Source organism: Neomonachus schauinslandi, chromosome 1 (assembly GCF_002201575.2).
Source record: "Neomonachus schauinslandi chromosome 1, ASM220157v2, whole genome shotgun sequence".
In the NCBI taxonomy this organism is placed as follows: Eukaryota; Metazoa; Chordata; class Mammalia; order Carnivora; family Phocidae; genus Neomonachus; species Neomonachus schauinslandi.
In genome coordinates this window covers 113,849,176-113,870,525 of record NC_058403.1, presented here as the reverse complement: position 1 = coordinate 113,870,525, position 21,350 = coordinate 113,849,176, and the positions used below count along the sequence as shown (strand labels likewise).

General features: G+C 33.9%; 1 protein-coding gene across 1 annotated transcript; it reads right to left on the bottom strand.

The window, feature by feature from the left end:
- Positions 1–2,807: 2,807 nt before the first annotated feature.
- On the bottom strand, positions 2,808–20,794 carry PLSCR5 (phospholipid scramblase family member 5). Its single transcript, XM_021692662.1, has 7 exons — positions 20,655–20,794; positions 15,309–15,472; positions 10,875–10,917; positions 9,611–9,831; positions 7,251–7,412; positions 5,065–5,226; positions 2,808–2,846 (listed from the first exon to the last, which is right to left on the bottom strand). Exons 1-7 carry the CDS (start codon positions 20,665–20,667, stop codon positions 2,808–2,810), a joined length of 804 nt encoding a protein of 267 aa, XP_021548337.1. The 5' UTR covers positions 20,668–20,794.
- Between the last annotated feature and the right edge of the window lie 556 nt (positions 20,795–21,350).

Genomic DNA, 21,350 nt, shown 5'->3' with positions numbered 1-21,350 from the left:
CTATAAGCTCCACCAAAGGCAGGGGTACTATATTTTTGGCATATGGAGGGAGTCAGTAAATATTTATTAACTTAATGAAAGAGTGAAAGAGAGAAAGAAAGAGAGAAAGAAAGAAAGAGAAAGAAAGAGAGAAAGAGAAAGAAAGAAAGAAAGAAAGAAAGAAGAAAGAAAGAAAGAAAGAAAGAAAGAAAGAAAGAAAGAAAGAAAGAAAGAAAGAAAGAAAGAAAAAAGGCATTTGAAGCTGGTCAAGTATTTCCCAGTACATTTCAGAATAAACAGTGGGGAGCCTGTGTTCTGAGAGGGTAGTGGGGTCAAGGAGAGGTAGTAAACCAGAAAACTGTGATGTACAGAGGGCCCTCCTCATTCTAGAGCTGCATACTTTTTACTGAAACTGTTACTGAAGAGTGAGTCTTGCTAGTTGCTCACGGACTCATGTTTGGTGGGAAAGGAAGGAAAAAGTAGAGCACAAAAGACATGTAAAGATCAATTTCACCTTTAATGAGGAAGAGGAGATAGGATGGATCTTAATTTGTTGTAGTGTGCAATTCAGGAGCAAAGTAATACAGGAGGTTTTTGTTTAATATAGCCAACTTTGAAATAAGCACTGTATTCTAAGAAGAATTTTTATCTTTAGAGAGTCTCCATTAGAAGCAGGCGTTTTAAACCATTTAAATATTCTTTTTTAAATCCAAATGTTTGTCATGTTAAAATGTAGTATTTATAAGTAGTGTTTTTCTCCCATTTTGCCCCACCATGAGAGTGTCAAATACTGCTGTTATGACATAAATTACAAAAATGAGTTTAGAAATCAAAAATACAAGAAGATACGAAAGCAGATTCATCTTTAAGGAGAAAATTTGAGGAGGGGGAAAGATAGGGTGCCAGGCAGTCTTCCACATACTGCCTGATCTTCCTTTGTTTTTACTGCATTTTGTTCCCCCACCAGGAATTCATATGAAGCATGGTGCCTGACATGTAATAAGCCCTCTGAAAATGCTAGCTATTTTTCTCCATTTTATTAGTTAATAAGCATCAGCTTTAAAAATGTCCCTTCCTTAGCTGGTTATGGATAAGTCACACACACATTAGTTAAAATAAATCAAGGGAAAGAGAGGAAACACTGCAGTCCCCTCAACCGTCACCACAGGTCTCCAAAGTAACACATGGGAAACCTGAGAAAGTTGAGAAAGACTATAGGACCAATGTACAGAGGCGTGTAACACAAGCAGACTCAAGACGATGTCTATCACACACAGGATGGCCGTTCGCTTCTGTGACCCTACTGTTCCAACACTCAGGTCATACCAGTGACGCTGAGAGAATGGATGAGACCGCCAGGAGAAAGATTGGGTTTGAAGCACGGTTATTTTTTGGTGTTAATGCTTAAACTACTCTGCTCCACCCAGTCAATCTTCTAGGGTTTGCTGCGGGATGCCAACGGAGGGGGCTCTCAGAAAAGGTGACTGTTTTCCCTTCCATCTTATACAACCTAGAGGCCTGATCCCAGAACCCAGGACTAAATTGCTATTTGTGAGCTATCTTGGGAGCTTAACTGACACACAGTGTTATTTCTAGATGAGAGATTCCTAGTTCCAATTAATTTAGTAATAGATACTTGGAACACATTTCTGTTTCTAAGCGGGCGATTGCCTGGAGTTTCTCTGAACACCTTTATAAGTGGACAGAAATTTGGGTAGTCTTTATATCATTCTAAATTAGAGTCCAAATGGCTCCAGGGTGCTCTGCTTAAAACAAGTCTGTTTCCTCATTTTGGAAAGGGAAGAACTATCATCATTCCTAAAAAAGAAATTCTAAAAATTTTTTCTTGTGTGGGCTTTGGAAATGAGTGGATAACTAGATGTAGTTATCTAGAGGACTCTGAAAACTTTAAAGTAGAAGGCATTAATTAATTGAGTTGACTGTATGCCCCGACTTCTGCATTTGCCTCATGTGTTGTTTGTTTTTGTTTGCTTATTTTTAAGTCCTAGAATCGTGAATTTTTCAGAGCCCTACATCCCTTTCTTGACGGAACTCACTGTAAATAGGTAAAGTGCCTGCTCTATATCACTGCTTTTACGAACTGAGAAGTCTATTTATATGCTTATTTAAATCTCTGGTGTGCATATGTGTTTATGACATGCTTTGGTTTGTAAATATTAGCTTCCTTATGGAAATATTAGTTCCTTACCACTAGAACAAATTGATTTCATCTATCTTCCACCTCATCTCTAAGCATATTATTTATCCAACTTTCAGCTTTTCTGATATAAAGTAAAAATGTCTCACTACAATAAGATTAATAAACAAAGTCAAAAGACTGCTTATGAAAAAATATTTTAGAAATCCAGTCCTTTTGATTAGTAACCAGCCTTAGTACCAGAAAAAACTTCAAAGTGCTCTCTAAACATTGGATTTTCATCAGTGATGCTGCAAGCCTTAGTTCTCATCTTTCATGCTTACCCATGCAATAACTTCAAAAGGATTAAAAAGAAAGAATGACAATCTCTCAAAGCAACCTTGTGCTCGGGCCAGTAATCTTGTCTTTAGCTATCATGCATTTACAACCAAATAATTGCTTCATTACATTATGCTTTAATAAATATAATAATTAACATTTGTTACCAAAAAAGCAAACATGCAAACCATTTAAAAATGAAATCCAGGGCCCACGGGATTTCTAGAAAAAATGAAAAAGAGTTAGACAGCGTCAAATATAGATATCTTCAAAGGGAAAGAGATCATTTAAAGTTTTCTTTACTTACTGAAATATATTCTTGCATATTTTATTGTTTTTGTCATCTTGCTTGTCATAATCCAGCCAGTGAATGTTCAAAGAACATAAAATCCTACAAATAAATAAAGTGAATATGAGTGCATTTACAAAAAGGCAACAATTAAGATCAGGAGTCTCACATGTAAGCTCTGATTATATCATGCAATTATGTTTCCCAGTGGTGTTCCAGCAACATGCGATTTATCAGTAGGAGGAAAATCAAAAAATTTTAAGCTTGGCGACACTTACTAGTTTTCAGAATACAAGTTACTTGGAAATCCTATCCGAATCAGCAGGGTATCATCAGTCAAAATCCTGGGTGATCAAGACAGTGCAGACTTGGTTTGCAGGGTATTGTGTTGGTGCAGGAAGTTGCAATAGACACTGACTTTTGAACAAGTATTACATACATCATCATGGACTATGTGGTTAGTGACTAGGTATTCATCTCAGGAAGTACTGAAAACTATACCAGAGGGAACTTGAGAAGGGGTAGTTAGAGCTGTGGGTTGTGGAGTGGAGGCATCAAACCAGAGGAGACCAAACATTAGGTAGTACTTGTGAATTTTGCTGTTTGGATCAGTGAGTATTCTCATACCAGCAGCTTTCTGAAGGTCTCTCTCTCAGCACAAGGTAACAAAATGGAGACAGCATTTAAAAATTAAAAACATAATTCTTCCTATCAAATTATATGTAGAAGTAAGTGATTTATCTTGGCAATACATGTGAGAAATTGTTTTAAAATCTATATTGCCCCCCCCCCAAAAAAGGAAAAAAAGAAATGGATGGGAGCATTAGATATTCTCAGTGAGTATACTTCTCCCTGAGACAATGGAGTTAAAAAGTTATCTTTTCGATGACTGGGGTGTTATCTGGATCAGAGCTTCTCCAATTTATAGTGCATAGCAAATTGTCGACAGTACATTTTTACTGTCAGCCTGTTATGTAATATAAGTGGGTATGGCAGATTAAAGATTATCTGTTTTTTAATATAAACATTAAGTACAGAGCTTAATCAGAAAGGCCAAATTGAGGTTTTGGGAAAAGAGCTGTGTGTGTGTGTGTGTCTCTGTGTGTCTGTGTGTGTGCATGCTTGGAGGGATTGGTGTTGAAGTGCTGAATGATTAAAGATGGGAAAGGTGAGCAGGAAGTGGCAAAGTAAAAGCCCTGTCAAGTGGATAGAGGATAATATGGAGAATAAGGAATGGAAGAAATATTAGGTCATAGGCAAGATTGACTGGAATTGGTTAGATTTATAAATGCAAATGGGAATTGAAGGTAAATGACTACTTGGTAAGTATAAAAACCTAGCAATCCAAATACACGAATTCTACCTCCTACCAATGATAGGGAACCAATAAGTTAAAATTCCTGGAAAAATATATATTCTATATCAAACCCTAAATATCTTTCAGTAATGCCATTAGGGAATTATTTTTAGTTAATCTACTTCCCAAGTGTCTTTAGAAAAAAAATGAGTAGATAGAGCCATTTTTCCCCCATGGCAGCACACATTAATATAACCATAAGATTTAAGATCCTAAATGAAGAACAACAAAATATAAGAGGAAGAATACAGGTTTATTTTAAAATTCCATGACTTTTTGTCAGAGCATTGATAATGGTAAGCAATGACGGAGATATTAGAGGAAAAATCAGGAACAGGAGATGGCCAAGCATTTGGCACAGGTGTTTCTTGAATTCTGTTCTCCTATCACCAATATCCACACCAAGAAGAAAATATTTTGATGGGTTATAAGTTGTAAAAAAAAAAAAGGACAAAGACATAGTATCTTTGTAATAATGGAAACTGATACATATTAACTCATCCCTGTGAATCCATGTATTCACGTTCATATTGGAAGGGCAAGACAACTGTACTTTTCACATTCTGAATGTCACTTAATTCATTGTTAAACAATGAAACAGTCCTGAACTTTACCCAGGATAAATAATGTGATATTTACATATTTTCCAGTGAAAGCGAAAATGAGCCAAAAATCTAAATTGAAATTGAAAGAGAAGGGTAACTAAGGCTTTGAAGAAATAATGAGTAGGATTTGACAGGGCAGCAATTCCTGAGGAAGAGGGTATGAAGGCCAGTGGAGAAGGGCTGCCTATTAGAAATGCAGATTCCTAAATTCTGACTTCTGAAGAGTTGGTCCCAAACTAGCCTTCTATGTATAAACCTCCTTGAGGTAAACATGATACTGTGCAAAATGAGATTGGCTCCATAGTAATTAACAAGAAAAGGGAAATAAATCACTCATACTCTTTAAGACCATACTTACAAAGAGAAAACAAGCACCAATCATCGCTGCTTTGACCGTCACATCTAGATCTGCGGGAACATGAATTCCGAAGTTGTCAGCATTGGTAAAGACATCATTTACAAATCCTGACCAGTACTTCGAAATCTTCCCAATTGTAAGCTTTTCATTAATGGTCTTCACCTTTGAAAAGAAAATAAGAGATGTTAAATCTAAACGTGAAACAAATGGTGTTAAGTATCTTAGTATGTTTGCTTCGAGAGAGATGAATTATTTTATTCATCATCTGTGACAATTCCATGTCATTCATTCCTTTATATAAGCATAAGTTTGTAGATTTAACTTTACAGTTCACTCTTCAGGAATTTTGCTTTTCTGACAGTTGTCTAATTTATCCTAATTCCTTTTTTTTTTTTTTTTTGCTTTTTGTAAGCAGATTGAGAATATAATACCAATAAATAATTAAGGTCAGGCTACCACAAGATGGCAGCAGGTACATAGTCTCAATTACATGGTCTAACATTGAAGGTAATTCTATTACCTGAGGTCCAGATTTCAAACCTGAATTCTTCAATTAAAAAAAAAAAAGGAAAGAAAAAGAAAATATTTTTGATAAAGATTTTAGATAAGATTTTCTAGAAGAAATTTTCCAGATATAATTTGTAAACTTTTAAATTTTTATTGCTAAGATTTTATAATTACTAACATAAATATTATCAGCCATTGCTTAATCTCATTTTTATATTATACTATATATTTACTAGGTAATTCCTTTATAACTAACCCGAAGTCCTATTTTTCACTAAAAAAAATTCTCAGGGCAAATATATCACACAGGAAATGCAAACTAATTTGACATCAAAAATCTATAGTCCAAATCTATAGTCCTCCGCTAGAAGGAGTCTACAATTAAACTTTATCAACTATTTTGCTTGCCCTGTTTCTCATTCAAAGGCTGAAAGTGATTCAATATAAACTTTCACTTTCTGTATGGCAGGAGAAGATAGAAAATAGAGAAAGTTACTTAGGACATCCATTACTACAAATACTAAAACTTTTTCTTCTTTTTTTTTTTAAAGATTTTATTTATTCATGAGAGAGAGAGAAGGTGAGAGCGAGGGAGAGCATGAGCATGGGGAGGGGCAGAGGGAGAGAGAGAAGCAGATTCCCCACTGAGCAGCGAGCCTGACATGGGCTCAGGCTCAATGTGGGGCTTGATCCCAGGACCCTGAGATCAGGGCCTGAGCAGAAGGCAGATGCTCAACTGACTGAGTCACCCATGTGTCCCGGTACTAAAATTTTCAAGTCTTAATCATAAGGCATATTTTTATCCTTTAGTTTTTTTGTTTTTTGTTTTTTGTTTTTTGTTTTTTGTTTTTTAATTTAAGAGAGAGAGAGCGGAGGGAGGGGCAGAGGGAAAGGGAGAGGGACAAGCAGACTCCCCACTGAATGAGGAGACTATCCTTTAGTCTTAGGAAAGTCATGCCAAGTCCTTTTAGAGTGGACTGGAGTTAGAACAGCTCACATCGCAAAATTTACATCATATTCTGGGTGAACAGTGTTCCCTGAAGGCCCTCAAACTGAATGTCCTAGGTGGGATATACAAGAATGTATAAAGAATGAAGGAAAGAATAACAAGTATACACTTTAAATTCGATCTGCTTTGCCTAAAATGTATTTCTAGGAAAGGCAGTTAAGATAGTTCATATTCTTACAACTGAATTTGCAACTTTCTATTGTTTTTTAACATTGAATTTACACAAATATGTTTAGTTAAGTGTAGATTATTTTACAAAATGAAGTTAGCAGGTGTTCTGGTCATAGGTTTTAAATTAGTGATATTTTAATGGAATGTGCTTTTTAGATGAGATCTGAACTGGGATATGTAACCATCAGAGCTACAGGAAAGAAGATATAATTTAGGGTGATTCTAGACTGTATGTATTTGCTTTGTACCATGGGTGCTGTAATTCCACATAAATCAAAAAAGTTTTAGCATGTTTTTTTAAAAAAATCTTGAGCTTAGTATCACTGAAATTATGAGTTATTATTGGCATGTACAATATGGGCTTATTACATTATGTCACAAGTATATTATCTTCTAAATTTATTTCAGAGATATTTCAGGATTTGAATATCTTAAAATTGAATTATGTTGCAAAAAATCAGGACCTAAGTGAAAACTTCCTTTATTCTGTCATCCATACCTCAAAATCCACATCACCAAAACAGCCACATGTTGCACAAGGACCATCAACTTTCAAAATATCTTCTTTGTTTGCATTTTGGATTGTGAATTTAGGCAGAAAGGGGTCCCACTTCTGTGCAACATAACCAACTATAGTACCAGGAGGGGCTTGGATTTCTAACTGTAAGAAGAGACAATAATAAAATAAGATTTTTTCCAAGGTTATTGTATTTTTATTTTACAACAATGTCAATTTACTTCTAAACAGTAACTTTTATGAAATTATTTTTGTATTCTACAAGATAGTCTAAATATCTGCTACAAGGAAACACAGCAGTGGATTTTTTTTCCCATTATTTTATAGAAACAAAGAAATTCACTGTATAGATATGCTTGGCATTATAAACTAAAGGTCCATGTCTTTAATCATACTTCCCTGAAGACAACCTATCCCAGAATTGTCTTCTGACCATGGGACGCTGGCTTCTTTGCCATTTTTGTTCCGAGTATGGCAGTTGGTCAAGCACTGAAGCTGTTTCCCATGAGGTATTTCCAATCTACTCCCTCTCCTGTGTTGCCACAACACACATCTATTTTTATCCCTCACTTACCAATTATTAGCTATTCATGATTGTTTTCCCTTCAGGCTGTCAACTTCTAGCTTCTCTGTGTTCAATTAAAAACAAATGCTTCTTGTGAAGGTACCATTTTACATACCAATTTGATTTCTGTTTAACTTCTTCCAAAGCATTATAGACTAGCAATTGCATTTTCAGGCTTTACTTCAGTATTTTCCCCATTACCTTCATTTCCTTAATTTCTGTATTTTTCATCATATTGTATTTCAAGGTATTTATGTAGTCGAATCAAATGCGTTGTGAAATAAACTAGAGGTGGGTAAAAATGAAAATTGTTTGCTTTTAAATCAAACCAACTCCTTATAATCTGTTTACCTTTTGTCTTTTTTTAATTTATTAAGTTCATAGTCTCATGTGTATGTCTGTAGTGTTCTTGGATCAACAAAGGTGGTTTCAATGAGAGTGCTTGGAATTATGTAGATCTGACTGGTCAAATCACTAAGTTGTACAGCTGAAAGTAATGTAACTTTGTGTGTCAACTATACTTAAATTAAAAAAAAACACTAAAAAGAAAGAATTATATAGATTTGTCCTGGGATCACTTTTAAAATAACTGGTTTGATTTTGACCACATTTTGAAAAATTATTAATGGGTATCAAGATACATCTTACCTTTCATTTATGTGACATTGGGCTACTATGAAATAAAACATCAATTATCAGAAACTTTCAAATAGATATATTATACTGACTATACCATCTTAGAGCATATTAGATCTTAAATATCCTCAGTAGGAGGATGAAGATTCTTGGACTCCATGTATGAGGACCTGCTCCATTTTATCACTTAGCCAGGCAACTGCCTATAGTTGGAGAATTAGCTTCAAAGATATTGCTAGAAACTTCCTCAGTTAACCCCCATCCATATTAATATTTCTCATCATGCCAAGTAGAGTACTTAAACATAGGTCCTCAATAGAGAAACCATTTTTTTTTCTTTTTTTGAGAAACTGGGGTTTGAATAAGAACAGTAGATCAAGCCCCATTCATGATATTTTGTGGATGTGTAAATTACCTCCAATCCCTAAAGCCCCAGTTTTCTCAATTGCTAAATGTGGAGAGTAAAACCTATTCTCTCTAGCTCATACAGATGTTATGATATCAAAGATGTTAAAGTAAGTAAATGTTCCGTATCGACTTAACGGCATTATGTCAATGAAAGTTATTATTGTAGATCTATTAGATAATGATGAAAATCTATTATATATTAAAATAATTAAATGTCTACTCCCTTCAGAACAATAACGTAGTCTTTGTCACAGTTTGAAGTTTGTCATAAATGGATGAATGGGATGTGAGATTCTGTACTAAAAATAGTACCTAACCAAGAGAACACCTTGAAAGAGTTTAGTATTACTCAGCACTTTCTGAACTTTGCTACAGTTAGAGAATGCAAAGGGTAGATTTGCTTAATAGTGGATCTCATAGATATTACAATTATGTGCCTAATAAAGAGATTCAAGAGGATGTGTCCTATTCACATGACACATTAGCTGTCTTTACCCATTCACGGAAGCCACTATAGTTTTTTGTTGGAGAGAAAAAAAAAATGAAAACAACAAGCTAGTGAATCACCAAGTCCTTAAGCTATTCTGATCCTAAAGGAGCAAGAAGCATACTACTAATTCAAACAATCGAAACGTGAATTGCCTTATGGCTCCAGATGAATGCCATTTATTAAATAATTGCTAATCTTTTCAAACATAGAAAAATAAAAGTACACACACAGCCAATGACTAACCTCTTGAAGGTAGCAAGGGAACCAGCAGCTGTTACACCTCAGAGGCCTGTTTACTGTAATCACCTCCCGACCTGAGTTATCTGTGATCTTCAGAGTGCAAGATCGCAGCGTGGAACAGAAGGTACGATTGAAGCAGATGCTTTCTTCCACTGCAAAGTAAACTCTTTGCCCCAAGCTGTTTTTAATCTCATATTTGTTGGAGGTCTCAGTGCCAAGGATCACTAAGGGAGGAAAAAAAAATTCATCAAAACAGTACTATTGCCTAGTATCAAATCTTTAAATAAGTAAAAGGGGTAGTATTATTAAAAGAAAACAGAATCACTGACTAATTATTAAGTATATGGTATCTTCTTCACCCAAATCTACTTCCATGCTCTAAAATTTGAGGACTTAGCTATGGAAATCAAAGTACCGAGAACAAAGCTGTGCAATGACTAAATTTTGATTTCAGATATATGACCTACTTGGAACATGTAGTTCCACTTTTCAACTGAAGAAACAAATCTGTAAAGAATCGAATCCTCAAATAATTCTTCTATCATTGCTGTGGAATTTATTGGAACAACTCACAGCATAGTAATGATTTTGTTTAAGATCTATTTAACAGTATATCTACAGCTGCATGCTATCCTGCTGTTTATTACAATTTTGACATATTTTAGATATAATATAGAATATTAAGGACAAAAAATAAGTAATTTGAATTCAGTTAATCATTGTTGTAAATCTGTGTATTGTTAAATAACAAGCCATTTGATGAATCACCAATTCAATGATAAAACAACAAATTTTGTTCGATGGGTTTCTGTTATTTATTTATTTATTTATTTATTTTTGGTTTTGTTTCAAGTTTTTATTTAAATTCCAGTTAGTTAACATGCAGTGTAATATTAGTTTCAGGAGTAGAATGGGTTTTGTTATTTAGTTTCAACCTTGATTTCCATTTCTGAAATTAGTAAGGAAATAAATTATTAACAAGCATTGAAATGATCAAACATCTTTTATTATTTTAAGATAAAAATAATGTTAGATTCCTGATAACAATATTACCAAAGATTTGGAAAGTTTTATGCTTTTAGGTTTATCTATATCAGACTAACAATTTACTTTGAGTGTTTATTTTAAAAAGGAGACCTACTGATCTTTTTGATTTAATTTTATCCTCAACATTTAACTTTATTATGAGATATTTAAATATAACAAAATTTCTGAAGCCTAAAATATTTTTAACAGTTTTAATAAATATAGAATATAATACACTTACTTCCAAGAAGCTCCACCTGCTGGTGTATAATTATCAGGTCTAACTGTTAAAGAATGACATAAAGGAAATAAAAAGCATTACATCACACTTTGAAAACCTTTGGAGATATTACTATTAACCTGTTTAACACATTAAATTTGGTAATTTTCATGTTCTCTACCAGGAAATGGTTGAAAACAGCTCACATTTTATAATGAAAAAGATGATATCTTTTGTATTCAAGTAAAAATAAAAAAAAAAATACAAGAACCCTGAGAATTCCAAGCCAGAATTGCCCAGAATAAGATTAGGAACTGTGGTTAACTCTGTGTTCTTTCTGTGACAAAGGGATAAAAGAGTAACTCTTGGAAACAATACCTGAAGATTTTTAAAGAGTCTCTGAATAATAATGCCTAAAAATTTTTTAAACTCATTTTTTTAAGCAATGATCTGAATGCCTGGCCTCCCCTCTCCACCCTGCCTAACTTCTCTTTCACTCTCAACTCATTCCTCACAGAAATAAAGTGTCTTTGTTAAAGCGGAGAGAGGTCATTCTGTAAATTGTTCTCACTCATACTTTCCTCTGGACTAGAAAAACAACAACAACAACAACCAGAAATCCTACTGGTGCCAACGAAATACCCATTTAAGCAGAATAAGTTTTGCCACTAACAGCTAACATAATAAAATTTGCTTTATGTAATTAAAAATGAAGTTAGTTTACGGAGATAAAGTACTCATAGATAGTTGAGAAATGACTATATTAAAAAGTATACAATGCAAATGTTTAAAGGAAATATTAAAATATGTTCTTTGAATGAATTTTATTTTTCACTAAGGTAAATTCATGAACCCTGAAGACCATTGTCTTCTCCAACACTTCATTTTCTCTTTTGCCTCTAAATTTCTTCACTTCATTCTCCCTTCACTTTAATAAACTCACTGGTGACTATTAAACTGAAATAGTCATTAGTAATATTTGGTATTGATTGGGCCTTACAAACCCGGAAAATTTGAAGTTACATTATTTCCTGCATTCTCCTTGTATATCCTGAGGTGCAGGTAAAACTAATGCCAACTAATGCCACGTCCTCTTTTTAAATCTTATTATTGGTAAAAGAGTTCATGTAGCCTCTTTTTTTAAGGTTCACAAAAAATATTTTCCATACATTTATGATTTGAGAGATTCTAAAACCTATTTTAGCAATTTTTTGGTATAGCAATTATTTGGCAATTTTTAAACACTAGAAACAGTCTTTTGTACTGTACTATTGTTAGTTCTGTTCTCTTTTGAGGAAAATGGAGGGTTGGGAGAAGAGAAAAGTCACAAAGGATATCCATGATTATTTAGCGGTGGGTCCATTAGCGGTGGGTCCATTAGAGGTCCAACTTAGAGAGGGAGAAGAACTGTGGGGGCAAGACTAAAGTTTGAGTCTAGGAACTTTAATGTTAGTGCCATGGATCAAATCTTCGTCTTGAAACTTAAGAGACTATCAACTGAGATCCACTCCACATTGCAAAGGGAAGTCGTACCCCTCTGCTCTCTAATAATTAGAAGTTGTTTATTTAGTGGCCACCACGAGGTAGTCACTGTGGTAGATATTTTGACATAGCATTTGATTTAATCCTCACAAAAACTCAGAGAGGTAGACATCATTACATTTTACCCGTGAAGAAACAATCCCAGAGGGAGTGAGTAGTTGGCCTGGGATCGCAGAGTTTGTAAATGGCTGGGCTGGGATTTAAAGCCAGATCTTTCTGCTTGCCACCAATTTTGACATGCTTTCTACTCCGTTGTTGTATTGGCATCACTAAACTAATCTTAGGAACTGGGATAAACAATTCTTAATCGATACTGTGGAACTTCTGAGTACCTTTTCTTCCTAATTTCTCTAACCTTTTATACACCCCAAACTCTGTGATAGTATTTGATTTGATCTGTCTCTGTGGGAAACCCCCTTGGATTTGAGGGTCTTGTTTTGATCTTGCAGTTTCCTTTAAGTAGTCCTGGGCCACTTATAAACTATGGTCCAAATAAGCCCTTACCACCCTTTGCTATTAAATGATGGGCTAGGAATTGTTGGAAACTTTAGACAGATTGAATCATATATTCAGGTATCAGGGCAAGTGAAGCACTGAAGTATGAAAGCCGTAGAGTGGAAATCTAATGACAACCTTGGATATATAGCTTAAGAATATATTCTCATATATAATTTATTAGGTTTACAGGTATCACTGATTCCATTTAATATATGTACTTCAAAATAAATTAGATCTATACATGTGTCTTTGTAGACTTTAACTCACTACTCCTACCTCTAGATGACTAAATTATAATAATTGTCCTTTGACACTAATAAGATAAAGTGATATTGACTATTATGAACATGTTAATCCAAAGAGAGATCTCTAGTTTATTCTTAGGTTTAGCTCTACATGAATGACTTAAATACACACACACATATACATCCATATATATATATCATACACATATACATATATGCACATGTACACAAATATATATGTGCATGTGTATCTATGTATTTATATGTTTATATACATACCTGAAAATTTATTTTCAAATTGTTAATAGAAATAAGATTTTCATTAGTCATTGGATGGACTTGATTAAAGGAGAATAGATGAGTTTTTACATTTTTACTTTGATTTTTTTAATTTAGAAGGATTTTGTATATTTTGTATATTTTCCTGTTTATTGAAAAATGTACTATTTTCAAATGCTCATGATGTTATTTAATTCTTATGGTTTTTAGATAAAATTTAACACATAAAATTCATTATATATATCTATATATCTTACAGACTTGTGGTGTAAAATATTTAAAATGTTCATTTATCCTGTTGTAAGTACACTGCTTTAAAGCAAGCAAGTGTTCTTTTAGTGTAAGGTGAATAAATTACCTTTCCCTTTGAAGTATACTATTCACCAATTTGTGGCATATTTTTACTTTCTGAAAAAGATTACCAAAGGTATTATGTCTGGAAAATTGACTTCATTTTAGAACTGAAGCCAATGGGTTCATATCTCTATTTATGGAATGTAAAAAATATATATATATATTCATATCAAGCATCTGGCTCCGGGTGTGTCATCATTCATGGATGGAAGAAGAATATGTGATGACCATATGTGATCATCAAACCTCAGCCCTCTGGCACTGGTATATCACTTTTATACTTGGCAAAACCTTGTCTGACAACATTCCCAAACAGCTTGCAGCAGTTAATCAACTCTAGTCAGCTATTACAGCTGATCCTTTCTGCAGATGGAAGATGGTAGGTTAGCTTTTCCAGCTCCTTTACATATCTCCCTGAGCTCTCCCGTCTCTGAAGTACATTTGTCTGCCAGTGGGTTTCTGGAGAAGGCATCTGCAATTATAAACATTTTCCCAGGAACATATGCTGCATGCAGCTTAAACCCTATCAGGCATAACAGAAATCTCTTGTACCTTAAGGGAATTAACACAGAGATTTGATTTTGATAAAGGAGATAGACTTTATAGTTTGAAAGAATGCCAAACAAGCTGAAAATAGCAGCAGATGTGCTGACATCTCAATATTAGTGTATTTCCAATCTTTTGCAGGATAAAATACAAAAGCAACAGTAATATATATAAATATAATCGTTTTTTATGTGCCACATAATTCAGATGATGGGATTTCTTGATTGATTTATTATAAGGCTTGAATCACTGCTCATCCTCCAATGACTGTATCTAATAATAATATGATCTTTTAGGCAAATCAGCCTAGAGATGCAACAGTATCAAAGACAATGATGTTAACTTGGTAACTTGCTTTCCCTTGGATTTATAGACACCTTCTGAGATTCAGTTGAAGACACTGAATTCTCAGATCATTACGGAAGTCTCTCCTGAGTATTTAGATCCTTAACAACCTTTCTCTCTTGTATGCACCTGCACACATTACAACTGTGTGTTTATCTGGCTTTAGTACATAGCCTTGCACTTTCTGTCAACATTTTTGCATGCCATTTAGGTTGCAGAATGTTTGGGTGAGAGGGACTAGGTTTTATGCTTTTTATGTCTTGATAATAGCAAGTACTCAATAAATATCCTTTAATTAAATAGCTGTAGGTGACTAGACATGTCAGACAATTCCTTGAGGATACATTTGCTTATACCTTGAGCAATGAGCAGAAGGAGGATAAATGTGCTAAAGAGCTCCATCAAAAATGTTTAGTGTCATCACTCTGCCAAATAAATAAGGAAAATAGACGTGGGAATAAAAGAGAATAAATTTCTTTCCAAATAATAGAGGTAAATTTTTTTTCATAATTTCATGATTTATACTGCTTTTCTCACTTCAATAAGTGATTTGTTGAAGTTCTTCAACTGTGGTTGAAAAGTAAGAAACCAAGTCTGTATTCATTTTAAGGGGTGAAAGTGTGTAGAAATAAAGAGATAAAAACACCTGGCTTAAATATTCTAGACCAGCAGGGAGACTGCCTGGTGGCGGGAGAGTTGGCTGCCACACTTGGTTCCCTGGGTTGGCAAGTGAGACGTGAAAGCTGTGGTCAGGGTCTGGTGCTCCAGGAAGAAAGCCAGGCAAACCTCTACTTCTTTGGTTCTGTGCATCTGCAAGAGAATGAAAACCTCAGCCTATATTTAAATTTAGGCCATTTCATTGAGTTTTTCTCATAGTATTTGTTACTTCTGAATTCAGAGGGTCAACGGTCTCCTGCATCTTCCCTATTCACTGTTGCCATCACTTACCTCCTAAGCCAGAGAAAAAGGAATGCAGAAGACAGGTAATAATAGTTCTGAGAAAATGTTGGATAATTTGGGCAAAATAAATGATTCAAAAAATATATTTTTGAAAGCAAGTTAAACTGTTCAAAGAGCTGAAAAATTATAAACTCCAAAAGAAAAAGAAATGGTAAAAAGAACTAGGATATTCTTTACTCACAAAAGGATAAACTTAGACATCAGTTTTGAATCATAATTATCAGTTTCAAGGCATATTCTCCCTTCCTCAAATATTATGAGGGTACCTTGTAATTTCTGAAAATATTTTGTCTCTTTTTACCAATCCTACTGCTATGGCTAAGTTTAATTCAGGGGTCCTACTGTTTAGGCTCTACCAGACCACCTGGAAGGCTTGTTAAAACACACATTCCTGGGCCCCACTCCAGAGTTTCTGCTTAAGGAGTTGGGTCAGGAGTGAGGCTTGAGAATTTGCATTTCTATTAAGTTCCCAGATGAGCTAATGCTGCTGTTCTGACCATATACTTTGAGAACTAATGGTTTAATTCTACATACTATGAGAATATTCAAGCTAATTTATGAGCTTAAGGGCAGTATAATATCTAATGAAGCTATGATTTCTCAGTATTTTGTATAAAAGCATCCAAACATTTTTGACAGTGTGAATCCTTTTGTAGCTTACTTAATATTACAAAAGATAAAATAATTACAGAATTCTATAATGTTTGGCTTTGATTTTTTTTTTTTTAGAGAATCACCTGTTTTCTATATTATTGCCAGGTAAAACTGTTACTATTCCAATTATCTGTTAGATTAAAGTGTAGATATTTGCTATTTATCCTGCATTAGTCAAGGAACCCATGTAGTAGTATGCGTAAGACGTAATAATGTGTGGAAAAATCTCATTTTTAAAAAAAATTATAAATTACTGCCTTTCTACTATCATTTTTCCTTTTTCTTTTCACATGATTGCCATTTAGATTTCTCCCTCATTAGATACCATTTTTTTCAAAGCCCATCAGAGTTTTTATTCCTCTTCTTTATTAATCCATAAATTATTGGACTTCTCACATTTGCATTCATTTAGTTTGACAACACTATGCTGTCCTAGATTGAGCGTAGGTATGGATCAAGATTCGTGATAGGAATTTTCAAATATCAGAGGGGCCATTATGAAAACAAGTAATTCCCACTATTCTAAAGACATATGAATGGGAAGGACAAGGAAAATGGTCTACTATAAGGAGACGTTTATAACAGTGGCACAACACAAATTTGAATAAGTACTCTTATTGTACATATACTAAAGTTGGAGTGACATCTATGTAATTCACAGTAGATTAGAGTGGTCTCTCAGTCTCTCCCGAATTCATGTAAGTTGTGTGTATGTAGGGGTGTATTTTTCAGAATTTTTAAATCTCTAAAAAATAAATTTGAAGAAAGGACTGAGTTTCCTTTGGAGATAGTAAATTCCCCCCTAGTAAGAGAATTCAAGCATAGCCTGAATGTTAAGAACAATTTGGTCCCAAATTTTTAGAGCCTAGCCTGAATGAGTTCTTGGAAAGGGATTAAACAAACAAACAAACAAACAAATAAAACAAAACAAACTGGTGAAGGAACATGGGCATCCAAGGAATGGTCCTTTGAACATTGACATAAACTATTTGCAGTAATAATCGGCTCTTTAAGTTTGTGTATACATGTAGTGTTAATGAGAAACAATTGCCAGGTGATTCATTTGTTTATTTAAACTTCAAGTTGTAGGAATGGATGAAGATAGGTATTTAAGTTTGTATTGGTCTGTGATATTTAGAATTTGGACATGCTTTAGTGTTTGGACCATATGGAAACAAACTTGTCATTTGGCCTCATTAAAACAGAGGTCCATATAGAGGCACTTGGGTGGCTCAGTTGGTTAAGCTGACGACTTTTCACTTCAGCTTGGGTCATGACCCCAGAGTCATGAATCATATGAAATTATATTAAAAATATAATGTTGGGGCTCTGTGCTCAGCAGGGAGTCTGCTTCAGGATTCTCTCTGTCTCCTTCTGTCACCCCCTCGCTCTCTCTCTCTCAAATAAATAATTGAATCTTTAAATAAATAAATAAATAAATAAATAAATAAATAAAATAAGATAGAATTCCATACCAAGAATATTATAGCAGTTTGCTTCCCACAGGACCCATCCTGAACTTCTCAGATCTGGGCAGACAAAAAGCATAGGGGCTCAGGTACTCCTCTTGCTCTGGAGAAGGTGGCCTAAATGAAACCTCCATTAGCAAACTGGAGAGGAAGACTGTGTAACATCATGTCGGATTTGGGAGAGGAGCTGATGATCAATACAGCAAGGTCAACTGGGAATAGTAACATGGAACAAACAATCTTTTCTTTAGCTTAGTGCCAAAAGCACTGTTGTCATCGACTTTCAGAGAAAAATAGAGGCAAAATTATGATCTGAGGAAAACCAGTTCATAATGATAAAATTTAGGATAGAAGTTCATCCTGGGTGTGAAGGTATATGACTGTTGACCAAAAAAGGGAACTTTATGAGGTGCCAGAAATGTTCTATTTTGTAATTTTGTTGGTGGTTACACAAGTGCATCCTTGTTTTAAAAAATCATGAACTTAAGTTTGGTGTTCTTTACGCACTTTACTGTATGCATGTTATCCTTCAATTAAAAAAAAAAACACATATAGGGGTCAATTTCTAATAATAGGTGGCAGAAGATAATTAGATTCTCTCTCGTCAATTTTATTGTTAGAAAGATTAGCAAATTACTCCAATTCTATCTTGTAAGCTATGTCTGCCGTGACAAAATGTAGATTATTGAGTGTCTTGGAAGTGACACTACATTCTGGACCCAGGTCTTTGGGTCCTGAGACCTCAAAGCAGGTCCATAAGCAGTGATGCCCTGCAGGCCCAGGGCAAATCATGTCAAAAGTCTGAGTAGAGTCTCAGCGGGAAACTCTTGGAATCACCATTGTGACATCACTTGCTTCCTTTTCTGAGATTTCAGTTCATATTGGAGCAGCTTTTAAAGATAGCTTCTGTTCAGTTTAGATCATCCTGGAAACTCCCGTCTTTCTCAAACTTAAAATTTGGGACCAGCTTGTTCTTAAATTGTGTTTATTTATACTAAATCAGGGGACTCCAGACCACACAAGTATTTCTTCAGTTCTAATGACATCCAGTATTCAGACTGTCCTTTGGTTTAGTGGTGCTGATTAAACTGCCCACAAAATGTGTGAAACATCCAATTACCCTGTATTCCCTGGGAAAATAATAATTGCCAACACAGTTCATGGGCCAGAGGACTTTCACAATGTTATAAATATGTCCTGCAATGTATTCGAAGAAAACTGTCTGCAAACATGTTTTAGGTAAATAATGATGATAATCTGACTTGCCCTCTCAAGCCAGATTTCTGATTCAAAAGGAAGTTTCATTTTTCATTTCCTTTAAATAGAGTCTCTAACAGATGTTTTGCCCACTTCATGTGCTAAATAATTTGAGTAGGTTTCAGGAGTATTAGTTTTCCACCTGAAGTTTTGCCTCTAAGTTTAGTGGTTGAGTCTTTATCATTATTGAACATCACTGCTTTTTTGGTAGATTAATCATATTTTGATCTTACTATTGCTTTCCAGTCACAAGTTTCTACAAAGACTCAGACCACCAGATAAAGAAGGAACTCCTTTGAATTTCTATCTGGCTTTGAATTTCTATCTACTCTTTTAAAAATGTATAACTAGCTTATAAATATTTCACATACTCTGCAACTCTTTACCTTACAGGCTACGGTTGTTGCTGTAACTCTTATAAAGTGATGAAGTGTTTTGTATTAAGTGTTGGTGTCAGTCTTAAATGAAAGAAAAGACTTGTCAAGATTTCTTTTGTTCGCTTTCAAATATAAAAAATGAGGCACACATATATTAAAATTCATGATTTTGTTGTTTCATGTCTATAATTTATAATTTGCTTGAGCTTTCTCCATGATATTCAGGGACTGGTGTACATTAAATGTTGAATTGTTCCATATTAAATAGCATCCCAAAGTGTGTTTTGATAAAGAAAGCAAATAAGCATACATGCTTCTTTGAATGCTTCATTAATTTAATTTAGGATATTTTAAATTGATGGACTCTACTATCCTATTTGTAATTAGGTTAAAAGGTTTCTGCCAATTATACTAATCATAATTCTTCATGCTAAAACTTTTTATTATAGGCTAGAGCTTAATGGTTTGTTGTGATAATAGAATGAAACACACTATAATCTCATTTTTAATATAATTTCATAAGTGTTTTTAGTGAGATTGAAATTTATTACTTTCAAAAACAACCATATATCTTGTCTTTTGAGAAGTTATTTAAAGTAAGACAGTACTGATGATATTTATGCAGTTTTAGGAACTTGAGGGAAAAATTCCCAGCTCCCCCCCCCAACAAAGTCCCTAATTAATCTGCTTACTTAAATTAGTTATTTTCTGTTTGCTTTTATACATATAATTTACTATCAAAGGATTTTGGAAGATTTTTGTTTCATAATTCAGTAATATTTACTTCTAGTCCATTAAATTTATTAGAATTTACCAATAACACATATTCAATTCTTTAAAATAAATTGCTGTACCACACATTTTAAACAACAAATGGGAAATTTTAAAAATACTGAACTGTACTTTAACACTTTTTAACTTATGTGTGAAAAGGTTTCTTCAAATCCCTTTAAACTTGGAATATCAACCTGCCCTTGTGTTTGGCATTAAATATTACCCTTTTAAATTCTGCTGTGCAGCCTTTCTTATTAATTCACTATATTTATATTCATGATAACTAAAACATTGTTTATATCTTAACTTTTACATTGAATCAGATAGTGTTTTTTTTAAATTTAATGGAACATGCTCCTTGAAGTTAAAAAATTCCAGTGTTCAAAAGTGATAAATGACAGGTTTTAAAGTATCAATCTTACTGATTGTAAAATCCCCACAACTGAGTATTTTTAGTCATAAATAAAGAAAAATTTGTTAGCTAGCTATATTTACTCTTACCGTTAGAGGCCATGAAGATGTCTGAGTCACTTCTTCAAAGGCAGCCAGGTTAAAAGAAAAAGCTTTTCTTGTTGCAGCAAGGAGAAAAAACACAGCATGCATAAAACTTCAGAAGGTGTCTGTCTACTTCATGTCAGCTTACAAATAACAGAGGAAGGGAGTGCCTTACTGTTTCCAGAGTGATGTATTTTATCACTTTGGACAACAGGGGGAGACGAAGCTATCACCAAAGGTAAATGCTGCTCAAACCATCCTATCTGAAGGAACAATTTAAAAATAATAAAAACAGGAAAAGAAAATACGCAATACTCATTTTAAGAGTCTGTTTGCACGTAGTTACTGTTTTTTTTTTAATTTCTTGGAATATATACCCTTGCATTCACTATTACATCAGAAATTCTCTATTTTTCTAGTTTCTAGAAATCTTCTGTGCCAGAGTCTATGATACATTATTCTATCCTGTGTAAGTTTCTGACAGTTCTAAATACAGTATTTTAAATTTTGAAGATGTTTGAACTTCAATATTATTTTTCTCTCAGGATTTCTTCATGTTCTTTCCCCCAAAGCAAAGAAGCAAGAGGAGAATTATTCCTTATTATTTATGTAATAAATAAATCTGTATTTTCATTTTTTAATTGAATTTGATGAATCTGAGGCATTTGAAAATATAAACCTTCAATAACCTCACAAAGTTAA

What these genes read in the sequence shown, in the direction of transcription:
- PLSCR5 (XM_021692662.1), bottom strand. An exon ending in GTCTAGAATATTTAAGCCAG is followed by an intron (nt 10,918 to 15,308) that starts GTGTTTTTATCT and finishes ATTCTTTAACAG; the next exon opens with TTAGACCTGATAATTATACA. An exon ending in TTGGTGCTTGTTTTCTCTTT is followed by an intron (nt 2,847 to 5,064) that starts GTAAGTATGGTC and finishes ATTTATTTGTAG; the next exon opens with GATTTTATGTTCTTTGAACA.